General features: G+C 45.1%; 1 protein-coding gene across 18 annotated transcripts in view; it reads left to right on the top strand.

Annotated features, from left to right (window-relative positions):
* The window catches only part of FOXP1 (forkhead box P1), a 560,221-nt gene that overhangs the window by 520,959 nt on the left and 16,471 nt on the right, over positions 1 to 22,791 (top strand). For 16 of the 18 annotated variants that reach the window (XM_072941702.1, XM_072941694.1, XM_072941695.1 and 13 more), the window contains 3 exons: positions 12,223 to 12,306; positions 21,873 to 22,074; positions 22,179 to 22,258. In XM_072941702.1, coding sequence (XP_072797803.1) covers positions 12,223 to 12,306; positions 21,873 to 22,074; positions 22,179 to 22,258 — 366 coding nt within the window. The remainder of the gene's footprint in view (positions 1 to 12,222; positions 12,307 to 21,872; positions 22,075 to 22,178; positions 22,259 to 22,791) is intronic. The other 2 variants (XM_072941700.1, XM_072941704.1) reach the window with 1 other exon arrangement.

The following is a 22,791-nucleotide window of genomic DNA, read 5'->3' as shown; positions in this document are numbered from 1 at the left end:
TGCAGTTCACTCTGGGGAACTGCAGCTTGGACGTTGCAAAGTTGTGTGTATCTGTGTGTGCTGCCAGCTCTCAGCTGTCGCCCTCCAGCTTTTCCATCACTCTCTCTCTCTCTTCCTCGCTCGCTTTACCGCCCTTCTCTCTTCTCCCCTTAGCTTGTCTGGTTTTCTCTTGTTGCTTTAAGCCCCCTCCGTTGCTAACGTTATAAACCCGGAGGGAGGAAGACAAGCTGGGGAGGGAGATGGGGATTGAATGAATGTAAATGGAGAGAGAGAGAGCATGAGTGTGTGCAAGTCCGGGCCACCCATCACACATGCAAGCCTGCTCTCCAAACTTAAAATAGAAACTCTGTGTGGATTTATGCCTCATTTTTTTAATGTCTCCTTTCTGTCCACCACTGAGAACAATTGTAAGTTCACTGCACACATTTTAAATATGCACACAGACACGTCCACACATTATCCGGACACATACTCAGGTGCATCTAATGTGTATCGTGTCTGTATCTGTGGGTCTGTCTAATCTGTCTGTGCACATATATATAATCTGGTATTTGGAAGTCCACTGGGCCACATGGAGTGTATTTTGCGAGTACAGAAAATGAACCTCTGCGCATTTTCCTGTGGCTCACAGTTGTGAGGGATGGGGGAGCGTTTGAAATGTGGGTTCCACTCCCTGAAGTCACTTGTTGATGAACCACCATATTTTTAACAGTAATTCCCTCCTTGGTATAATTAACAGAAAATTAGTTTCTAAAAGTAAAAATTGGGTCAGAAAGGGAGATTATGAAAATGTACAATGGCAGAAGCCTGACCCGCCAAACCCCATTTATGCAGCCGAGTTCCCAAATGCTCTGGAGTGCCTGGTGACTCACTGGCTTCTTCCTCGGGCGGGTTTAGTGTAGGCAAGAGGTTAGCCGACTAGGGGAAATTAAAACAATGTTGTACATTATATTGTTACCAGCCATCGGAAAGCCTATTTTGTATGCAAGACAGCAATGCCGAGATATATGGAGAGCCCTAGGCTAAGTACAGAAGATAATTACATTTGGAATTTTACTGAGTTAAGTCATTTACAGCTTCAAATAGTTGCAGAGAAAAATCAGCCAAAACACACTTAAACTTTTTGTGGTGACTTTCCAGGATAGGAAGGATTTTTTAAAATTAGTTACCATCTTCTATGACAAATTACATTTTTTTTAGTCAGAATATCTCAAAAGTTGTTTGCTTTCAGTAGTTAATATTTTTCCATTCAGACTACAGATACGAATTTATTAGGACAGTGGGATATTTATACAAGTGAGGGGCGCATCATAAAATTCCATAATTGTTACGTAAGTCTTCGGAAACTTTTTTAAATTTAGCATGTTTATTGGGAAGGAAAAAAAGGAGTGTATTTATCTCACACACACACCCCCGTGTTCACTTGTAATTGAAACATAGTAAGCCCTTGAAGATTTGGATTTAACAGAACCAGCTATGTGACTATTGCTACCTGCCTTTATATGTATCGGCGGCGGTGTTCATAAAGTGATCCGTGTTCCTGCATTTGTTTGTTTAATTGATAAAATTAAATTCTTAATGATCAGCTAGAATAAATTGTTTACCAGAGCTGTCATGGTTCACCTAGGTTGGCATTCCAGCCTGCAGATTTGAGTGTGGGGCTCATGTTAATTTTTAGAAACTGGTGATTTTATCCAATACTCCTTGCTCTGCCCAAGAAGCGGGCAAGAGACAAAGAGAAGTTAGACTCTTAGGATGTCAGGTGTATGTCTCTTGGAGCTTGACTGTTGTGATTTGGTGGCTGTGGCCTGGGAGTGGAACAAACCGGTATGATGATGCTTTGATTATTTGTGGATTTCATTCATTCATAGGTTTGTTTCCCTTCATCCCTCAGTCCTGCATCAAACCAAAGGCAGAGTTTTCAGTTTTTGATAGGTATTGAAGATGAGCTTCTGGCCAGAAGTTACAATGTGGTAGTTACCTGGGATGCTCCTAATAATGTTTTTGCCAGCAAGTTTGCTTTAATGGACGAAGGGAGGGCTAATTCTGAAGAGTCAGCTTCCAAGCTTGAGAAAGTAGGAATGATGACACAATGCTTGTTGAGAGCCAGGGTTGGCAAACTATAGACCCTGGGCTGAATCCCACCAGTGAAGAAAGGTTTTTGCATTTTAAATAGTTGGGGTGGGGGTGAGGGTAAGAATCTAAAGAGTAAATTATATGAAATTCATATTGCATTGTCCGTGTGTAAGGTTCTGTTGGAACAGGGTCATGCCCATTCATTTATGCATCGTCTCTTGTCTGCTTTTGCTCTACCACAGAGAAGTTGAGTAATTGCAACAGATCCCTATGGCCTGCAGAGCTGAAAATATTGACTATCTGTCTGGCCCTTACAGAAGTTGTTTCCCAAGCAGTCCCTGGTCTAGAGGATGAGAAGGAAACAATTTGCATCCTATCATTAGTTCCCCTCGGTTCCCGGCTTACTAACGGACTGCTGGCCCCTCATCACTTCCTTCTTGGCCTTGGTGTATGAAACCAGCCTCATTCAGGTTCCCCCAGTAGCAGCTTCACATTTGAGTTCTTGCTGATACTTGGGGGCATGGAAAGCTGGCTGAGGGATATTCATTCATCCGCCCATTTATCAGCTCATGCATTTAGCGAACATTACCCGGAGCCTGTAACACAGCAAGAACCTTGTTGGGGGTCACCAGGGAGGATAACAGTGAGCGAAATGTGTGTCCTGGTGCTTTCATGCTAGAAAACAAATAGCCTAGAAATAAATAGCTCTCCGTTGGCACCGTCCATTCACGGGGTAGCGGTACATTCACGAGCTCTTGGAAACATGCTGAAAAGAGACTTTCAACGTGAGATAAGGGCCAAACCCAAACAGACCGTACCCATTATTATTATTTAATCAGGCGCAATGCACAAGAAAATGTCAGCAGGTTTTAGTGGTTATAGAAGCTGTGCCCTACGATAGACTTAAGAGAACCCTCCTCAAGGGTTAGATGGAGGGTCTTTGGGTTGCAGATCTGGCCTGTTTGGGAGAGTTTGGGGCAAAGGACAGTGATGCTCACAGCTGGGCTCGTCTGAGGCCCCCCCCATCTCTAATGTTCAGCGATTCCATGTTTGTGCGGCCCATTTGCCGGTTCATGCACCCAGGTCTGGAAATAACACTATTTAACCGACTTCCCTCCTAGTCCCTGTCCCCGCAGAGCCTGAGGGGTTGTGGGGACCAGGTCCGTGCAGCGGTAGGTGTTCTCGAGCTTCAGCAGCCTTCCTGTCTTGTGTCCCATTGGCCTCGCTCCTATCACCTTGCTCCCTCATCCTCTCTACAGCAGACCCCATGCGGAGTGGACACCCTGTGCATGACTGACCCAAGGGCTGCTCCTCTGTCCCTTAAAGAGGGCATTTCCCTGTCCAGGAAATACCTGGCCCTCCGAGTATCTCAGAGGATATTACAGAATTACTGTTTACTAACTTGAATTTGAAAAACGTCTGCACCACTTAGCACTCCAGGAAAGAGCAGTCAGGGCCTGAGCATGTTCCCCAGGGGTGATCACCATGCTAGAGCAGGGGGAGAAACGCCCCCTCGGCCAGCCAGACTCTCTCTGCAGAGCAGTATTTGGGCGTCTGGTATCTTCATCTGGGAGAGGTCACACGTGCACCCCCACTGTAAAAACAAACCCAGTACGCTCAAATTGGATCTTCAGAATAGATCAACAGAGGTTCATTATGTCTACCCTGGAGAATCATTGTGAAAGAATTCCACCAGAGGATGCAGGAGGACAGAGTGGACCAGACGTGACCAAAGCCAGTAACAGCCATTGGAGTATTATCCTGTATACCTTTCTAGCCCCCAAATCTAAGCCCTGAAAACCTCGACTCTGACCTCGAACTGAAGGCCCTGGTGTATCTCACCTCCCTAAAGAATTAGATGCAATTTAAAAAAAAAAATCACCATTGTTGGCCTTAGGGGATAGTGGCTAGAGATGTTTGCCTTCATGGTGCTGTCTGTCCAGTCGTACCAGGGAACCAAATGGAAATGCCTTTAAGATTCTGTTGGTGAGAATTCAAGTGACCAGGCAGAAATCAAGATGATGGGGGAGAGGCTGGCTTAGACCTGTCTATTCAGCCTTATGGGTGTGATGCTTCTGTATTGGGGGTTTTTTTTGGGGGGGGAAGATAACAAAATATATAATGCACGTTTTCTTAGAAATGGACTCCTTATGTAGAGCTTAACAGAGAAAGGTTGGTCAGTTCCATTGTCCCGGTACACCCTGTTACTGGCTCACAGAGAGAAGGAGGGTCAGAAAGACATCTTACTGGGCATTTGGAACCTTTTTGATATTTCTGACTGCATTTCATTATTACAAAGGCAGCTGTAATTTTTTGATACTGATCAAAGGACTAGACGGGGCCAACCCCAACTGGTACCAGGAAACCAAGCATTGTGAGCTCCAAGAAATGATACGTGCTCCTACATGGTACACTTAGGGATCTAATGTGAAGACAGATTGGACACCAAAGAAATCATTTGGGTCCAGGACAGGAAATGCCCTTTTTGAGGTCAGGGAGTGTATTTTAAGATTTCATATATTAGATGTTTTCTTGACAGATTCCTCTAGGTAATATGCAGTAATGGAAATGAGTTAGAGTTGGAGGGGGAAAAATTCCCACAGTCAGTATACATGGTCTTTAATAGTGACGTGTGCAGCTCCCTCCCCCACAGGACAGGGACAGAGGGGCGGAGACACGGGAGCTGGAAATATGTTGAGAGTGAGAATTCCTCCCCCAACCCCAGATGCCAGGGTCAAAATTGCAAGGAAGCATGAGAAGCTTCCTTGAGAGTTGCCTGCTGGATTTAAATTCGTGTTAATTCAGTTATCTGGGTTCACTCAGGTGGGAGATGCTAATGAGCTCTCGCAACCGCTGAGCTGTGGATGAGAAAACACAGAAGGTATCTCAGTGGCTGGGCCAAAATTCCATTTTGGAAAAGGGAAAAGCATCCAGTTTAACAGACAACAGGAGAAAAGTCTTCTGATGCACTTACCTGTCTTAGCTATTCATGGTGTAGATACAGTTTTCTGGATACATGTATCGGTTTTACTCTGTTCTGTGACCCTGCTGAGCCATCAGCACATCCTCTTGGGTGTGTGCAGATGGGTTTTGAATGGAAGGAAAAAGAAGCCTTGCCGAGTCAGCATTTTCATCACGTCCATGATTCAGTGTGTGTCTGGGGACAGGGCTCAGGACAGGCTTCCTACAACCCCTCGGCCTGGAGACCCTTTCAAGTAAATATTGAAACCAGCCAAGGGGAAAAGGAGCCACCAGACTGATGGGGATGACCTGCCTGGCCCCAGGCAGCGGGGTGGGGGTGGAGGGACGTGTACCTTTTATTCATTAGTAATTTGATTCCATGCAAGCACTGTTGACCAAGCACTGGGTGCATTCCAAGCACCGGAAACATGAGTGAGGCAGCCCCTTCCGTCCTTTAGCGTGTAACCTGATGGGGGGGTGGGACAGCACCCCAGGCAGAGTTTATAAGGAATGGGGGGAGACGGTAAGGAGGTGTCAAGAGAACTAGCTCCTGGCAAGGACATTCCAGGCCCAGGGAGCCACTTGAGGCTGTGTCTAGATTACAGAGGGAGGGAGGAGGAGAGTGGAGGAATATGGCGTTCTTTGTAAAGTTCATCCATCTCTTCAACAAGATGTGATGGTGACCAGCCATCACAGTTTGCTTGCCTGGGACACGTGGATTCCTGGGACTTGGAATTTCCCGTGTCAAAAGTAGGCTGGTCCTAAAAAAAAAAAAAAAAAAAAAAAAGTGGGCTGGTCCTGGGCAAACTGGGTTGAGTTGGTCACCCTAAGGATCTGTTTGAATCCAGCAGCCATAGAAGAGATCTGTGGAAGGCCCATACTCTGCTGGTAACGGTGTCATAAGGGAGCTCAAAAACCACCAGAAAGGATGTTTGTTGAGCCCCTGCTGTACTGCCAAGGCTCTGCCCTAATGTTGTGCCTTCAGTTTCATTGACTCCTCTCAGTAGATTCCACCTATTTTGTCCATCCAAAGAGTCATTTTTTAAAGGAACAATCTTAACATTTGGAAATTAGGATGTGTCTCACTTTTAATGAACATGTTTAATGTAATATATCTTGTTCCTTGAGAAGGTGTTACTAAATGGATGGTGAGCTTAATGGTGGTCTCGTTAGAGTCAGAGAAGTAATTGCCACCTTCCCCCTTTATAGATGAGGAAACTGAGGTCTAGAAGATCTAATTCATGTGTTGAAAGCTAACGGTATATGATGGGCAGCCCCTGGGATTCTGGTCCAGCCTTTGTGAACTCCCCCACCCCCGCAATGCCCAGTGCCAGTGCTGTAGGGTATTTTACCCTGGGGTCACCATGGCCTTGTTAGCAGGGAGGACATTTTCCTCTGTCCTTCTGGGTTCTTCTGGCTGGTATAAGAATTAAGCTGACATGAGAAAGATGAACAGGAGAAAATCAGACCAAAGTGTAGTAACACGTTTACACAGGTGAAACCCAGGAAAACCGAGGAGTCATTTATCAGAACGGCCAAAACCCTCACCTTAAATACCATCTTCAGCTAAAGACAGAAGAGGATGTTGGGGGCAATGGTTTGGGACCTCAAAGGGACAGAAAACAATTCACATGGAGATAGAAAAGTAAATGTTAGGTAAATAAATGTTTGCCGGGGTGTGCAGAGGCAATGGGACACAGAGTGGACTCCGATCTCTGGGCCTGGCAGTGTTTCCTATCCCCCACACCTAACCCGTATTCTCTGCAGATGTCACTGGTGATCGCTTTGTTCCCACAGGCCCTCAGAATTCTTTTAGGAAGTTAGGAGGAAGGTCAGAGTTTCCAACTGAATCTTTCGGGCCTTGGGAGTTTTCAGCTTGAAATAATCTGCATTGCAAAGAGACATTTGAGATAGCGAGTGTTGCTCCCCTCCAGCCCCACGAGGTTCTTTACGTATACCCAGGCATTGCAGATCCAGAGTTTTAAAGTTTGGCTCATGAAGCCACATTCTTCTCTGTCTCGTGGAGGTTTTCCCTGAACCATCCCGGCAGCAGTGGGGCCAGGCTGGAGCTCAGGGATGCTGAGATGACCCTGAAGTTTTCCAGATTCCTCTACCGCAGGCACCGTAAGCTCTAAGAAAATGTCAGCAGGTAGAAAAGTGCACAGGTTGCAATAGCAGAGGGGAGATTGGAAGCTGAACACAGATGCGTTACTGTAGGAACTGTACATGTGATTACTCTACCATTAGCGTTGCTATTTGTAATCACACCAACTTCCTAGACTTTGGCAAATATATTATCTGTAATGGGCCCCCCTTTGGACCTTTCTCACCCCCTCCAAAGCAGTACTCAGGACAGTTCCTCACAGTGGGGGCCTTGCAGAGCGTTGTGACGCTCTGAATGAGCACAGAGCATGATGGGGAAGGAAGAGTCCTAACAGCATCACAGCTTCACGTGGCCAAGGCTTCAGGACTGGGGCCAAGAAAAACGAGGGAGGGTCTGCATTTCTCACTTCCACATCCCCCTTTTGAAAACCAAGACACTTATTTGTCATAATTTAAAATCCTGCTTTACGCTGGGAGCATTAGAATTCCTAGACTGTGACAGAGTATTCGTGTGTGTCTGCTTTACATGTCAAGAGAGTCTTTAATAATGACACATGAGGAATGTTGAGATGGTGACAGAGTACAATAAAAGTCGGGAAGTTCTTGGGCTGGGGTGAAATGAGCCATAGGTTGCCTCCCACCTGAGAGCTTTCTTGGCCTTCAAGAAGTCTTTTGTAAGTTCTCAGCAGTTTCTGCTTCTGAAGGCCTGTGAATGAGCACCGTTTGAGAGAGTGACTTGAAAATAACTATTTGGCAAATGCTCAGTTTGGTAGGACAGTTTCATTTCTCCTCCTTCCAGTCTTGTTTTTGTTTGTTTGGTTTTTTCCCTCTTGTGTTCCTTCTTTTAATCGTATGCACTTAAGAGACTGTGCAATGAGATGCATTCTGCCTGAGTCAGCTCTGTTTAGACCATCATTGTACACGAAACAGCTGAGGAAATCTAGGCAGCCACTGTGGAAGGCATACTCGGCCCCTGGAAGAGAGTAGTGTCCCCCAGATGTACCTCATTAACCTTGGACACTTGGGGTCTTGATTAGAACCACCTATTCCCGCCTCCCTCCCTTGGAGTACTGGGCTTAGCGAGTGTGGGTGAGACCCCAGTCTGTCACATTAGGGATCGTCACTGTCTCCAAATAATCCAGACTTGCCTCGTCATAAACCGGGTGCCTGCTAACACTGCACGTCCCACCCGTCCCGTGGCGGTTCTGCGTACGGAGTTCAGCTGGCAGGGGGATGCGCCAGGGGGGCAGGCAAAGATCTGGGTTTTCAGGTAGTGTCCCAGGTGGTACTTAGTGTTACGCTAGAATGGAAAAGTCAGACCAGCCATCACATAACCAGGTTCTAGTGTTACTATTGCTCCTTCCCAGCTCGCTGACCGCGGGTAAGTTCACCCCGTGAGCCTCAGTTTCCCCAGCTATAAAACACGACACCAGGCCTAGGGGACTTGAAACAGCCACAAGAGCCAGCACCACTTGGCTTCTGTGAACTCGAGTGACTTGGCCCCTTCTCCTCTGTCCTCAATTTTTTTCCACATCAAATTTCCTCCACTTACTTCAGAAGAATTTTTTTTTTCTCACAAGTGAGGACCGCCAAATTGGGCTTAAAATGGTTAGTCCTCCTGACAACCTAGAAGATGATTGTGTTAAATGAACCCCAAACCACATTCCCATGTCTCTGCTAAAAGAATGAGCTTAATCTCCTGAGTTTTCATCTTTGAAGATGGTGAATGGGGCTCCTTGCCTTCGGCGCTTATCAGCGAGTCTGGAGCGATACCCTATTCTGGGCTTCCCCAGCGCGGACCATCTGAAACCTTATTTGAAGCCATGGGTAATAGAAGAGGGGACGACCTATGTCAGCCGAGGGGAGAAAAAGCATTTGCCTGGGATGAGGGACAGAGACAGTGAGAAGCAAGGAAATCAATCCATGGGAAATGGGTTTCATCTTTCTGTGTTGAAAATATAAAAACCCTCTCCCCAGTTAGCGCAGCTGCAGACTCCATCAAACCTGTTCTGTTGATCCCAATTCCAAACATCTACTCAGCCAGTAGAAGTCTAGGTAGACTAGCCTGATTTAACTCCTTTTTCTTAAAAAAAAAAAAAAAGGCATTTTTTGAGCATTCATGAAGCACTCGATTCTATGCTAAGCTTGTTATGTGCAAGAATTTATTTAATCCTCAAAAGAACCCTTTAAAGTTCGAAGATGATTATTCCATATTTAGAAGGAGAAATGAAATACTTAAAAACGTTACATAATGTGCTTGGAGTCTCAGAGCCAGGATTCGAATCCAGTGCAGTTTGATTGTTGTGTTCTCGTCCTTTTTAACCCATTTTTGACTCTGCTGTCATTCTTGACTTGGTGACAGGCAGCTCCCCTTAATGTGGGGTCTGTTTTCAGTGCTTTTATGCCAGCTGCTCCTCCTGTACCCCCAGGAAAGCTTGGAGCCAGTCATTCTCTTCTGATATCACAACGTAAGAAAAATGTTTAAATTTGTTAGCCAAATGTTTAGTTGACCTTTGGACTGAATTTCTTATCCGCCTTTTCTTGGCTTGTCATGGGATTCAGTGGGTGAGGGAATGCTGAAGTATACTTGCTAATATTAAATGTTTGTATTCTCATATTGTGATAATGAAAGGAGGCCATGAAAATTGATGGGGATGGTGAGCTCATGGAATGATGGCATAAACAGTAATAAACAATCTGAACGCGTTTTGAAGGACCAGCGAATATTATAAATGCAAGACAGCCACTGTAGAGAGAGGACATGGTTTCAATGGGTGTGACTTTCTAGCCATTTTCCATTAAAAAAATAAAAAACCCAGAGAATGAATTTGGTGAATTTTTTTTCTTCAGTTGTTACATCAGTTTGTGTTAGAGCTGTTATTGATGATAAAAAAAAATACAAAACTCTTCCGAGAATGTGTATTACCTGTAGTTTGCAGTAATAAACAAAAAGAAAAATTTGGATTTTTGCCTCTCTCTAACGTTGCCCACCTTGTATAGGAAAGCAGAGCTGAAGTTGAGGGAAGAGAAGGAATCCGGATAATTCTTAAAGTGGAGGTTGAAGTCTAAGTGATAGTTTCATGGAAAAATAAGAAAAGATGCCCTGTGGCAGTAAACAGCCAGGGTGATGGACGTGACCGTGTATACGGATTCCAGGTGGGCGCCATCATTACCTTTGACCAGCGAGAGGTCAGCCTGGCAGACACGTGGGTGGAACAGACAGGTGATGGTTTCTTTTGGTGCTGGGAATGTAGATTTCCCTCCACTTGGTCTTTGTAATTGCTACGTCAACAGTGTTTACCCCCAAATTAAGTCACAATTAATATTCATCAGACTCTTCAGTAAATATCACCTCTCACCCTTTAATGTATAATGTTCAGTACAACAGACAACTTCTTATTTTTAAAAAGCATGCCATATATGACTTCATTCCTTTTGCCCCAGGAGAATTTTAAAACAAAACTTTTTTAATTTTTTGAAAATTTCAGAATGTTTTAGTTGTAACATCGAAAAACCTAAACACTTACATAGAAAACTAATAACTGTAGAAAAATGGCCTTGCGAACATTTTAATTGTTCTAACTGAGCCACTTTGGAAAACTGAATTCTTTTAGCATTATGTGTTCAGAGCATCTTCGAGTTTGGCTGTTCAGTAACTTAGTAAAGAGCAGAGGATGAATAACATAAAGTGGCTCCTAATATGGTATCGTTTTCATTTCCTGTTTGTTGAAAGATAAATGCTTACACTGTAAGGCTTTTTTTTTTTCTTTCTTTCTTTCTTCTTAATTTATTCCTCCCTGAACCACAAGGGAATAAAAAGAAAAAAAAAATCAAATGTGATATGGCTGGAGACTGGGTCATCCAATTAGGGGAAGCCGAAGGCTTTTTCTTTCTTGTTTTTGTACACTTTCCCTCTTCTCTGAAACACCCCTCTCCCTTAAAAAAACACCCCTTATTTTAAAATGAATCTTGATTTTGGGGGGGCGTAATTTTAGATTTTGAAAAATTCACGTTGTAAACTGACTATACTTCAGTTTAAAAAATGAATCGATATTTAAAAGATTTGACAATAACTATGTGACAATGAAAGAATGAGTCCCTCCCCAGTTCTAAGGCATTATTTTGGACAAAGAGTCTATGAAAGTACTGAGCTAAGGGTTTTCTTCCATCTCTCCCTCCCCCACCTCCTTCCTTTCCTCTCTTTCTCTCCTGCGTTTTCTCAGAATTCCACAGTTGTTAACTTAACTACCTGTATCTTTGGGGGATACACTTCCTACTTCTTTGCAGAGGTAAATATTATTTGTCCCTTATGCCCAACTATCTTGAACTATCAAAGATCCCACTGTGTCTGAAACAGTCCAAGGCAAGCATAATGAAAGTAGTATGTAGTAAGTCGTGTCTGAGTGTCTGCTGTGTACCTCCAGTTAGAAGCTTGTGTGCCTTCAGAAAATAATGTTCTCTGGAATGAGGAGACTGAATTTTTTGTTAAGACTCTTACATAGTAGGTACTCACATAGAATAAATCGATGAGTAAGCTGCTTTTCCATTCACTTGAAAATGGGACTTTGTCAACCCTCGAGGCTCGGTGCCTGCCCAGCTCCACACTGCTTGCCAGCACTGTCTTAAGCTATGCCTACCTGTTAAGAAAGGTGAAGCTCGATTTGCGTAAGTGTATCTCTGTGTCTAGGAGTTTTTCCACAACCGCAACAGACGAATTGATGAGTTGTAGCTCCCTAGCTCCTTTTCCTGTGGCTTCGTCATGAATCAGGTTGGTTAATAGGCATGATTCACGTTTTTGTCTTCTAGCCGTCTGTGTTACATGGGACTCCTTGGTGCCAGCAGGTCTAGGACTTCCCAGTTAAAGGCTATAATGCATCTTGTGTTGTGAAATCACACACCAACACCTCCAGTTACCTGGAGTTTGGGAATGGTCACGTAGCTTTCCAAACGACTAAGCAGTGGTGCAGATTTTGTCATGTGCCGGGGGGCCAGAGGGTAATTTGGAATATGTATCATTGCGGATGTGAGAATAGTCAAGCATCTGTATTCAAAGAAGTAAACGTAGCATTTTCTCCCTCTCAGCTTGCAAAAGACAAAGAGCGCCTGCAAGCCATGATGACCCACCTGCACGTGAAGTCTACCGAACCCAAAACCGCCCCGCAGCCCGTAAGTACTGAGCGACGCCGAGGGGAGAGCCCCCCAGTGTTTCTTCTCTGCTGCCCCACCCCAGGCATCAGAAGGAGGGTCACCTAGTCTGGCAGCTTTGAGTACTGAAAGACTCAAGTTCCCTCAGGTTCTGGTTCCCTCTCACGAAGAGGGCAGCCGGCGGGGCACTTAGGGAGGTAGATATGGGGTGACTCAGGCATGGTCCTTGGCCACAAGGCTCAACAGTCAGCTCTTTGGACCGATGACTGACGCAGTGCCAAGGTACTGAAATATATTATGAAAGCTCAGTGCACGGGTTGGGGGAAAAAGAGAAAACACAGCCTTTGTGATTGCTCAGTGGTGGAAACACAGAGGGGAGACAGGCAGACCAAGAATGCAGGGGAGAATTCACGTCAGCCCGGGTTAGCCAGGGGTCTGAGCGGGTCTGAGGAAAGGAGTGAGGGCTGGCTCCGTCCAGCCTCACTGTCACTGAGGAAAGGAAGAGGAAACACCCTGTCAGAAGCTAGAACTATGGAGAACACCTAATGGTTACTGAAGACTTTGAAGCGGAAATCACTGGCGCAGTGAGGAGGCCAGACGTGGTGCACTGAAATTACATTTCACTTTTAGGAATCTCTTATTTCTTGCCATGTTCCCTCTCACTTGACCTCGAAGAGAGTTGTCACAACACAGATCTAAGTTAACAGCAAAGCGAAAGGATGATATCTGAACCCCATATCCTGCTGGGGCCTTGTTATAAACTGATCGGTTGAACAGTGGTATTTCTCATATACTTACATTTCACCCGATTATTCCGAATGGAGAGAGTGCTTTGCTTCTTGATTTTTAAGATTTGTAAAATTTAAAGGTACACTGCCTTTATTTGATTTGGCTCGAAGTCACTGTGTGAAAATTAATTGAGCGTTGACAATCTATAGTTAGTACCAGCAATTTTAATCAATATGCAATGATGCAGCATAATGGCAAAGTATTGGTTTATCTGTTTTGACTGATTTTTTTCTATAAATAAAGCAAACATACACCCATATATGTATGATTTATGGCGAGAGAAATAAAACGGAGTCAGACTATTAACCCAGCAAATATGGTAGCCTGCCAAGATGCAATTGGCAGACAAAATTAATGTCTGAAACAGAACACATTACTGAGATATAGGACATAAAATCATTAAACACTTTGCGCATCCGTTTTTACTAGGAAAGAGCCCTTAGTTTCCATGCGTGTTGCAGTGAGTGGCTGGAGGACCCAGTGTGTGGGCTACCCGAAAGAAAGGGGGCAAAGGGCCAGCCGGTGTTGTGGGGCCAGTCGTCTGCTGTGCTTTTCGGTGCTGTTCTCATCAAGTGCTGCTTTTAAGGGAATAGTGTGAACCCAGCTGAGCAAACTGATAAGATCCTGACGTGATCCCACTGAGTTCTCCAGTGGGCACAGCCGATTGCTGAGTGAACTGATGGTCTGAACTGATGTTCAGTTCTGATGTTGTCTCTCTGGAAGTCTGAGCTGGTTTTTGTTGGTGAGGGAGATGTTTTTTCCCAGGATGGAGGGTTTGCATCTTTAAACCTAGCAACCAGGGAGAGAACGAGATTATCGCCTCATTCCTCCACGTATTACAAATGGTGAGATGAGATTAGGTGTTAAATGTGAAGAGTAGGAAAATGTTTGGACTCAGTCCTCTAGGAATGGACTCACTTAGGATCGTGGGGCTCCCTGGGAAGAGGAGGGATAAAAGCAGAGAAGCAATCGCAGAACCCGCCACGGGTCACCCAGCGCGTGGTGGGGCTGGGTGTTGCAGGGAGCGCCACGTGCAGAAACCTCCTTGGACCACAAAACGGCCCTTGGGCATCTCCACGAGGACCCGTGTTAAGCAGCCAATAAACAGGGAAAAGGAGTCGTGGGGGAGATGCACAGGGAAGGAAGGTTTGTCTTGATTAGTATTTAAAAAAAATGTTTTACATGCTAGAAAATTATAACTTTGAAGGGGACCTCCTACTAAATTTATTTTTAACTGCTCTATTGAAAATTCCCTAGCACTAGTCAACATTATCTCTGAGTAGCTCAGCACAGTGTTTCTTTATTAAAAGAAATAGGCACGAATATTTTTGACTGAAAAATTAATAGCTTTTGAATTCATACACAGTGGGTTTTCTTTTGCAAAGAAGTCCAATATCGCCGCACAGCTCTTCTATAACCATTTATTTGGAGTCCAAGTCAAACCTTTGACAGCTAGAGCAGTGCTACAAGCCAATATAAAGAACTCCAAGATGTAAACCAACAATAGGCCGTCTGTGTGAGGTTTGCCATTGTCAAATACATAGATTGTTTGGATTAGTTTATGTAAATGTACTGTTGTATTACCCTTTGAGGGAAAAAAAAAAGATCACATTTGTGTATGAAAAGTGGCTCCCTTCACAGGCAGCATTATAAATTCCTTATCCTTTAACTTACATGTAAGAAGTAAAAATTGGTGCCTGACAAGCAGATATTGTGTGACACTCTGTTGCCAGAGAGAAGCTGCCTTTTCACTGATGGGAAAATAGAAAATTTTATTAGAGATACCATCTTATAAATCAGGAATTATTAAAATACGTATAGGTGAGGCATCGGAAAATTAATTATAAGGCAGACGTGTAGTGTTTCGCATAGATTTTTACTTCCTTGCCAAAAAAGGGAGCAGGCGCACACACATGGAGCAAGCCCTTGAGTCTTTCAGCTTGAGGGGTATGGAGTGACTTGTTGATCACTTGGAAGGTACAGAATACTCCCTTTTTGCCTGTGATTAATTTATTCCCCCTGGAAGAGGAGAAAGCTCAGTGAAGGTTCAAATGTGCATCCTCTGGAACCTTTGGTTTGCGAGCTGCGGTCTCAGGGACTCCAATCTAACCCTAGATGGGGACTTTCATGTTAAGAGTCTTGCCAGGAAGTTTATGAAGTGTTTTTTCTTTTTTTTCCATTTCTGTTTAAAAGGAACTTCGTGTTTATTTTAAAATCCTTAGTCACTAAGTGATAGAATGCTGTGCTGTAAACGTTGCTTTTCACTGAATGCCATTTGGGTGGTAAGTGTCATTTGTTGTCTCCAGTCATCCAGCCAGTTCCCATTTCACTGCATCGAAGCAACTGCCAAAACCTTCTTGGATTGTTCTTACATCAGCTCATGGGCGTGTTTGCTGGATCCCGTGTGGCGCTCGTGTCCACGTTCAGAGGGTGTGCTCGTCTCGGGACAGCCCCGAGCCCTTAGGCGTGCGTCTGAGCCCAGTCCCCACTGGGGAGCGTGTAGGTGCCCCGAATGGGGGGATGGGTGTCACAGTCCTCCTGTGGCTCCGCTGTGGTCACTGGTCTCTCCCCCTGCTTGCTTTCAAATGTTTTCAGCTGAAAAGTCTCCTTTTCATAATTATACCCAGGACTCAGACTGCAAGGCTGTTTTTGGAAGGGAATTCCTGAGTTTGAAGTGAAGCTATTGTGACAACGAATATTTACTAAATGTGCTACGTGAAAACATAGGGTAGTAAAACAGGAGAGACCTGTCCCTGCCACTGAGGGTGGCTGCAGCCTCATGGGACAAACTCAGGAAGATGCACTCCCGTGCTCACTGCGTGGATCGTGCCGTGAGTGAGCAGAGCGCTGCCCTGGAGGGCGGGGTAGAGGATGGCTTCTGGGAGAAGTGACGTCTAAGATGGAACCTAAAAGGTGAACAGGGAGAAACGGAAAGAAGTCAGCTCCAGGACTCTTTCCTTCCGGTGTGAGCAGGTGCGTGTGTCTGGGGGTCTCTGAGAAAGGTGTGTGATGAAGACCGGTGTCTGGGCAGGCAGGGATGGCCAGCAGCAGCTCAAATAAGCTTTTTCGTTTTCATGATCTGATTTTATTTTTAAGCTTTTAATTTTGTAAGGCTGAGCGGAGTGTGTTCATTGCTGTACCCCCGTGCAGCCTGCAGCTCTGCCCCAGACTTCTAGGTTCTCGCTGTGGGGGACACGGAGGGCAGAGCCAGTGCCGGGCGTTCAGCATGGCCAAAGGTGTTGCTTTTTTTCTTTTTGAGTTTTAAAAGATGCTTCTCTTTTCCACGAGCGGAAAGAAGAGAAGCACGAGTGGAAAAAATCAGGCCGTCGTAAAGTGTCCTAATGAGAAAGATGTTCTTTTGTTCTACACTCTGTAATGTTCTCAGGGTAAAGGCCCCAGTGGGTCGCTTGGGGGTGAACGTCTCCGTGCCGACTCCGGGGAGAGTTTCCTGAGTTATTTCCTCGCAGGGAGGCCTCACTCAGAGGATAAAGCGATCACCACCACCACCACAAGCCTGCCTGTATTAATCCTTCATGAAGTTGTTACAGATTTTGGTAAAGGGCGTTTCCCTCTCATGATGCCGGGAAAAGACCATCAATTGTATCTTATAATCCCAAGGACAGGAGAGGTGCCCTCTGCTCCAGGGTGTCCCGACCCAGCAGAGCACAGCTCCCGATCGTGGAGGATCCGCACTCCTGCAGACGTGGTGGGCAGGTAATTGCAGTGTAGGTAGCATATCCTTTATGAAACTGTTATAAAACACAGGAACTTGGCTTTATGAAGTGAAATGCAGCATGAGAGGTTCCTTTTTACGCATTCTCTTTTCCTCCAACCGTAGCAATTAGGACTGCTTGAAAATAGTTTTTAGCTCCTATAAAAACAGTGTTCCCCCCACCCCCTCTGAAAAAGGGGGTCTTTTCACTGTTAAGCAAATGGTTGATCCTTTGGGCTGTTTGCTGCAGCCTGGCTTTTGAGTCGGAGAAATACCATTCGGCTGTCGTAGAAAGAGATTCACAAGTCTCCCCCTCACAAGCTAGGTTTATATTGTTTCTCGTGAAGTCTCCCATCCCCTGGACCTCTGTCAGTGACAACCAGCTTCCCTGTCACTGTCCTCCACCTGCAACGACACTAAGACAGAAGCAGGACCAGGGAGAGAGAGTGGTCCCCAATGCCATCCCCGTCCATCCTCTCCACCATCTAGTAATGTCCCTCCAGCCTCAGGAAGGCCCTCTCTGAACACGAGTGATTCATGTCTAGGATTGATCCGCTCAGGCCAGTAAAACCCAGGGCAGAAAAACGAGTTCCGTGAGCCTGAAAGTCTCTGCTAAGTGGCTGGGTCCCTGAGTGTTTGGGTTTCAGGTTTGCCTTTTGTTCTCAGACTCTGTTTTCATGTGAGGCCAGAGCACAAACAAAAATAAAAGTGAGTTCTTATGGGAATGCTTACGACAGGTCTGTTTCTGTCCGGGGTTTACATCAGCGGTTTGTTTATTTTTGAAAATGTGAGTGACTCATAATCTTGAAGAGAGAGAGAGGAGGTTACTGCTGAAAAACTCAAGATTGGTCTTTCAAAAAGGGGGCGCTCAGCAGAGTTACCGGGCAGCTGAGAGAGGTCTCGTTGTGTGGATGGGTAAGATTTCCACGACAGCCCCTCTGGAACTGAACTGGGAGAAGAGGCAATGGTTGGGAGTGCCCATAAGTTGGAGGGGGGAACAGGAAAAAAAAAAAACCCTGCGGCAGCTTTAAGTGACATAAGAATTTAGCTTTTGGCCAGAGTTTCAAAGAGATTATCTTCGCCGAAATCATCACATGATGGAAACTTGCCATGTAGAAAATATCAGAGTTACTAACTTTTCTAAACATAGCAACTTCTGTTTAAACAGAAAATGAACACAATAAGAAAAATAGGAAAAGAAACCCTCCCAGTCCAGTCCCTTCCTGCTCCGTGCCCCGGAAAAAGTTACCTCTTCCAACCTCTGCTGCGATCAGAAGCACGAGGGGGCCTGTGCTTTCCTTTCTAATTGATGATGATATTAAGATTTCATAGTTTACAATTAAGATGAATATTTCAAGCCAAACCCTCACCGTTCCCGGTTTGCTATTCTGTTCTAAGCCGATAATTAATTGGGGGGGGGGTCCACTTTTTTCAGAGAGAGAGACCTTAATTAAGAGAGCAGGTTTGGTTTGAACACAGAGCCTGGTTTTGAGACCTTCCCCCTCTCCGTGTCCTCTCCCCCTCGTGACCTGCCTCCCCGAAGATGGTTTCTCATCAAGACTAGCATGTGATCAGAGAACAAAAGTGTAAAAGTTAAGAAACTTCTATAGCCCTTGACAAGGTTGACATTTCATTAACTTGTTGGTTCAGCCTTCAGATGATTTCGCGAGGCGAAAGCACCCTCTGTTTGGAGTTTGCAGCTTTTTGTTCTTTCTTCCCTCACAGGCTCCAGTCATGTTTAATTTGGAATCTGGGCTCCTTTGGCAAATTAGCAATTAGAACAATTTTGTGGGAATATGTATATGTGTCATTAGTTTTCCTGCAAATTAATAGCAAGGGCAGAGGTCAGGCAGAAATTTTCCACTTGACTGCAGCTCCTCTATTGAGACTTGGCACTTGGTTTTGGAATGGCCACAGCTGCTCTCCGCCACCCTCTTCCTCTAGGAACTGTCTTTTAATTAGTTTACCTCATAGCCATCATTACAAATATTACTGCCTCCCCTCCTCGAAATAAAATGACTGTTTCTACAAAATATTCCAGTGACATCTTACACCACTGCACGTCGACGGTGGGGTCAGTCGAATGCAGCATTTAATCATTAGATCACCTCCATCCGCGTCTCCTAATTAGAGTCCTTACAATACATTTTTATCTGGTAATTAGCTGAGATTGGCTGCTTCCTCTGTGGCTTATTAGAGACAGCCCAGCAGTGGGTGTGAATCACGGTGTCGTTTGTCAAGCCTGGTAAGCCCCCCTCTCTGCTCTCTCCTGGCTTGGTGTTTATTTCCACTCACTACCTCAGTTCAACAGCCTCCAGAAAATTCAGCTTCCTCCGTGGCTCATGCGAACCCGCGAGGGATTTTATTTCTCGTTGTCGCTTTTTCCGTAGAAACAGTCCAAGTGGTAAGACCTGTGCAAAAGCTACAAGAATGACATTCTTTTCACGTTTTATGACTTCGTACCCGTACCCGGGGACCTGACTGTGAGTTTCTGATTTTTGGCAATTAACTAGAGCCCAGTGGACTCAGTGATCGTCCTCCCAGAACTGGAAGGGAGCGTGCATATTTCTCGAGGACACTGTATTTATATTATCATTTTCATTACGTTTTAAAGAATGCCGTGGTGTTCAGGGTAATGTTCCTAAACTGAAAAGCAAAGCCAAGAAGCAGAGTGAGTCCTCAGAATTGTTTGTGGTCGCTGTGCCTGTTTTTCTTTGATCCGTGTCTGCATTTGATGGTAAGCCCTTCACGGGCAGCCGTTGCCTGTTCTGTTCCTGGCTTTGTAGTTTCAATTCCCAGCGCCTTATGTTTGCTTGGAAGTATTTATTGACTGTCAGTTTTAAGCAGGGATAAAAGCTAGTCCCTGAATCCTTTCCAAAAATGAGCATGCAGAAAAATGAAACTGGTTAGCGTTGATTTTTCCCATTATCTGGGCATAAGGAGAATATTACACAAAGGGCCTCGAATCACAAGTGCATGTTTTGAGTCCAGGTTGTGATGGGCAAGTGGTTTAATCTCCCGTGAGCCTCTGTTTGCTTCTCTGTAAAATATGAGTCCTGACGTCTCAAGTATTAGTGATGGTGTGAGACTTAAGTGAAACCAGGCAGTGGCAGGTGGTTTACAGCAGGATTTTTACAAATGGTGTCCATGCCTTTCCTGAGCCTGCTGGTATTCTTAGGTCTGACAGCGTCTGAATTTTAAAAGCTGGGCAGTTATGAGCCCTCGCCTTTTGTGCGCTAGTTTCCTTGACCCGTGGTTGGGCCAATGCTCATACAGACTGTTCCTGCGTTTGGTTAGTGATTAAGGCCCAGAGCAAAGGGGAGGTCAGCCCAGGCCTCCCTGCCTGGCTTCTCAGCTCCGCTCCATCCCACGGCCGCTACACTGGACTGTGAGCACTTAGTACGCAAATGTGTGTCGTGAAGTCAGGTTTGCAGCACGAGTGAAAAAGCAGCTCCTGGCACCTGCCCGGCTTGCTGGGGGGTTTGTAAGAGGGGATGCCATCTCCACAGCTTGCTCTTCTCAGGCATGGAGGTTGGGGGGTGGAGCGCATAGGGGAGCGTGGGGTCGGGGTGGGGAGGTCTGGTGTTGGCTGAGTCTGCATTTCAAGGGAGGGGTAAAAAGGGAAGCCCAGCTGCAAGCGGGCAACTCAGCATTGTTTCCAGCACCGTGTTTCCATGCTCCATGAATCTTTCCTCAGCGATGGTTGAGCATTCTCATTACTAGGGTGTGAGTAGGGCTGACTCTTCCCAACGAATTGGAACTGTCTTCTTACCTGTTCTTTGATGGTGATCTCGGAGGAGCCTCATTGTTAATACTTGCCACGAATTCTGCCTTGTACTTAGCGCCGTTGGCAGTGGTGAAACAGACAATGTGTTATGTGATTTAAAATCTGGTTTGAGAAAATGATACCAAAGAAGCCTTCTTTGCTGGACTTTCTTGGATTTGGGGCAGCTACGAGTTTCTAAGATAGTCGTTACAGTTGATCCAGAACAGCTATGTTGATAACAACCGAGTTCTTCAGCGTAGCCAGACTTCACATTTCAGTAACAACAAATTTTTGGAAAGGGGGACAAGCTCATTCTTTTCCAGTGTTAATAAGAGAAGCACTTCAAAGGGAAGGCGAAATAGAAGGGAGGATCCAAGCAGCACGCGGTGCTGTTCGTCTCTTCTACTTCAAGTAAATAGTATTTATTCTCTTACTGGATGCACTAGATTATTCCATTTCTGTTACGACACATCTGAAATTGGAAGGAAAAAGATTTAAAAATTGTACAGGTGCAGATCTCTCACGTGCCATGTTCTTTTTAAGCTAATAGATTCCAATCCCATATTTGCTAGAGTTGAGTGAACATTACACTTAAAGCTTTCAAAGATCAGTCTCTGCCAAGTCATGGAACTGAGCGAATGTTTCCAGGATGGCTGCCACTCTTCTGAAGACGAGTCACGGGCCAGACCTGTTCGCGGTAGTTGTGTCGTGAAGTTGCAGCGTGGAGCTGAGGTCGCGTCTCCCTGGGCTGTCCAGTGTGGTGTCGCCACTGGGTACACGTGGCTATCTAAGTAGCAGTTTACTTTTTATGAGGATTAAGGAAAACAGTTCCTCTCTCATCCCAGTTGGAGAGCTCAGGTGGGCACCAGTGAATCCCAGCGGGTGTGTTCACTGGTGCTCCCAGGGCTCCATCTCTCTCTTCGAGGTTTCCGAGGCCGAGCAGGCTGTGAGAAGGGTGCAAAGGCATGGGGAAAGAAATCTTTTGACCCCAAATTTCTCAGGCTCACTAGGCGGGGTAACTAACCCCTTCTTGTGTCTGTAAAGACTTACTGAATCGTCTTTGGGAAACACTCTTCTGAACAACAGGATGGTAGGACATTGCAAGAGATATTTTAAGCCAACCACTCGGTGTATTGTTTTTACGTAGGAACTCAGCTCCTCTTTCAGCTGATTGTCAACATCTACCTAGAGAAATAAAACTAGCCAGGCCTCCGTGCTCTCATTCCTGCGGGACTGCAGATGCTCTGGGGGGCGGCGGGGAGGGGGGAGCGTTGCTGCGTTTTTCTGAAGGTCTTCTAAGAACTGTTCCTTTTCTCGCAGCTGAATCTGGTGTCAAGTGTCACACTCTCCAAATCTGCATCAGAGGCTTCTCCACAGAGCTTACCTCATACTCCGACGACCCCCACCGCCCCCATCACTCCCGTCACCCAAGGCCCCTCCGTCATCACCACCACCAGCATGCACACGGTGGGACCCATCCGCAGGCGGTACTCAGACAAGTACAACGTGCCCATTTCTTCAGGTAGATTCTCCATGTTTGCCTCACGGGGAATTATAGACGGCAGCTCTTGCAGACCAGCCTCTTTTTAAAAAGTGATAATTAATAGGACAATGATTCTTATTTAGCAGATATTGCGCAGAACCAAGAATTTTATAAGAACGCGGAAGTTAGACCACCATTTACATATGCATCTTTAATTAGGCAGGTAAGTAAACAGCACAGTGTGTGCAATGATACCGGAAGGTATTTATATTGATGAAGTAGATTTAAAACCGTTTAGTATGCAAGCATGCTAAAACCTTTTCTATAAGGTTTTTTAAAACTGCAATATATAACATAATTGCTTTTGATTAAGTATTACAATACGATGTGATTATTAGGAAATTCATTTCACACAACAGTGAAAATGAGCCTGTTTAAAGATGGCAAGTCAATTATCACAAGCTACAGTAATCTCTGATCCCTAGAATTAATCTGAGCTCTAAATAATTACTGAGCTTTAATCAGCTAGTGAAATGTTTTGCATTTCTCTTTGATTCTGCTTTATGAATGACTAATAAATTAATATTTCTGTACGGAAACAGAAATAAAAACTCAAAACAATTAGATAATTCCATTTTGGATTCTGCTATTGAACTGGTAAATACAGCCATTAATCTTAGATCATTCTGTGAAGCCTTTCTTAGGATTTAGCTCGGCATCACGGTTATATTTTCAAGAAAGGGTACCCTGACAATT

The sequence above is a fragment of the Vicugna pacos genome, chromosome 17, assembly GCF_048564905.1.
Source record: "Vicugna pacos chromosome 17, VicPac4, whole genome shotgun sequence".
Classification (NCBI taxonomy): Eukaryota; Metazoa; Chordata; class Mammalia; order Artiodactyla; family Camelidae; genus Vicugna; species Vicugna pacos.
The sequence above is the reverse complement of the archived record's forward strand: the minus strand, read 5'-3'. Positions and strand labels throughout refer to the sequence as shown.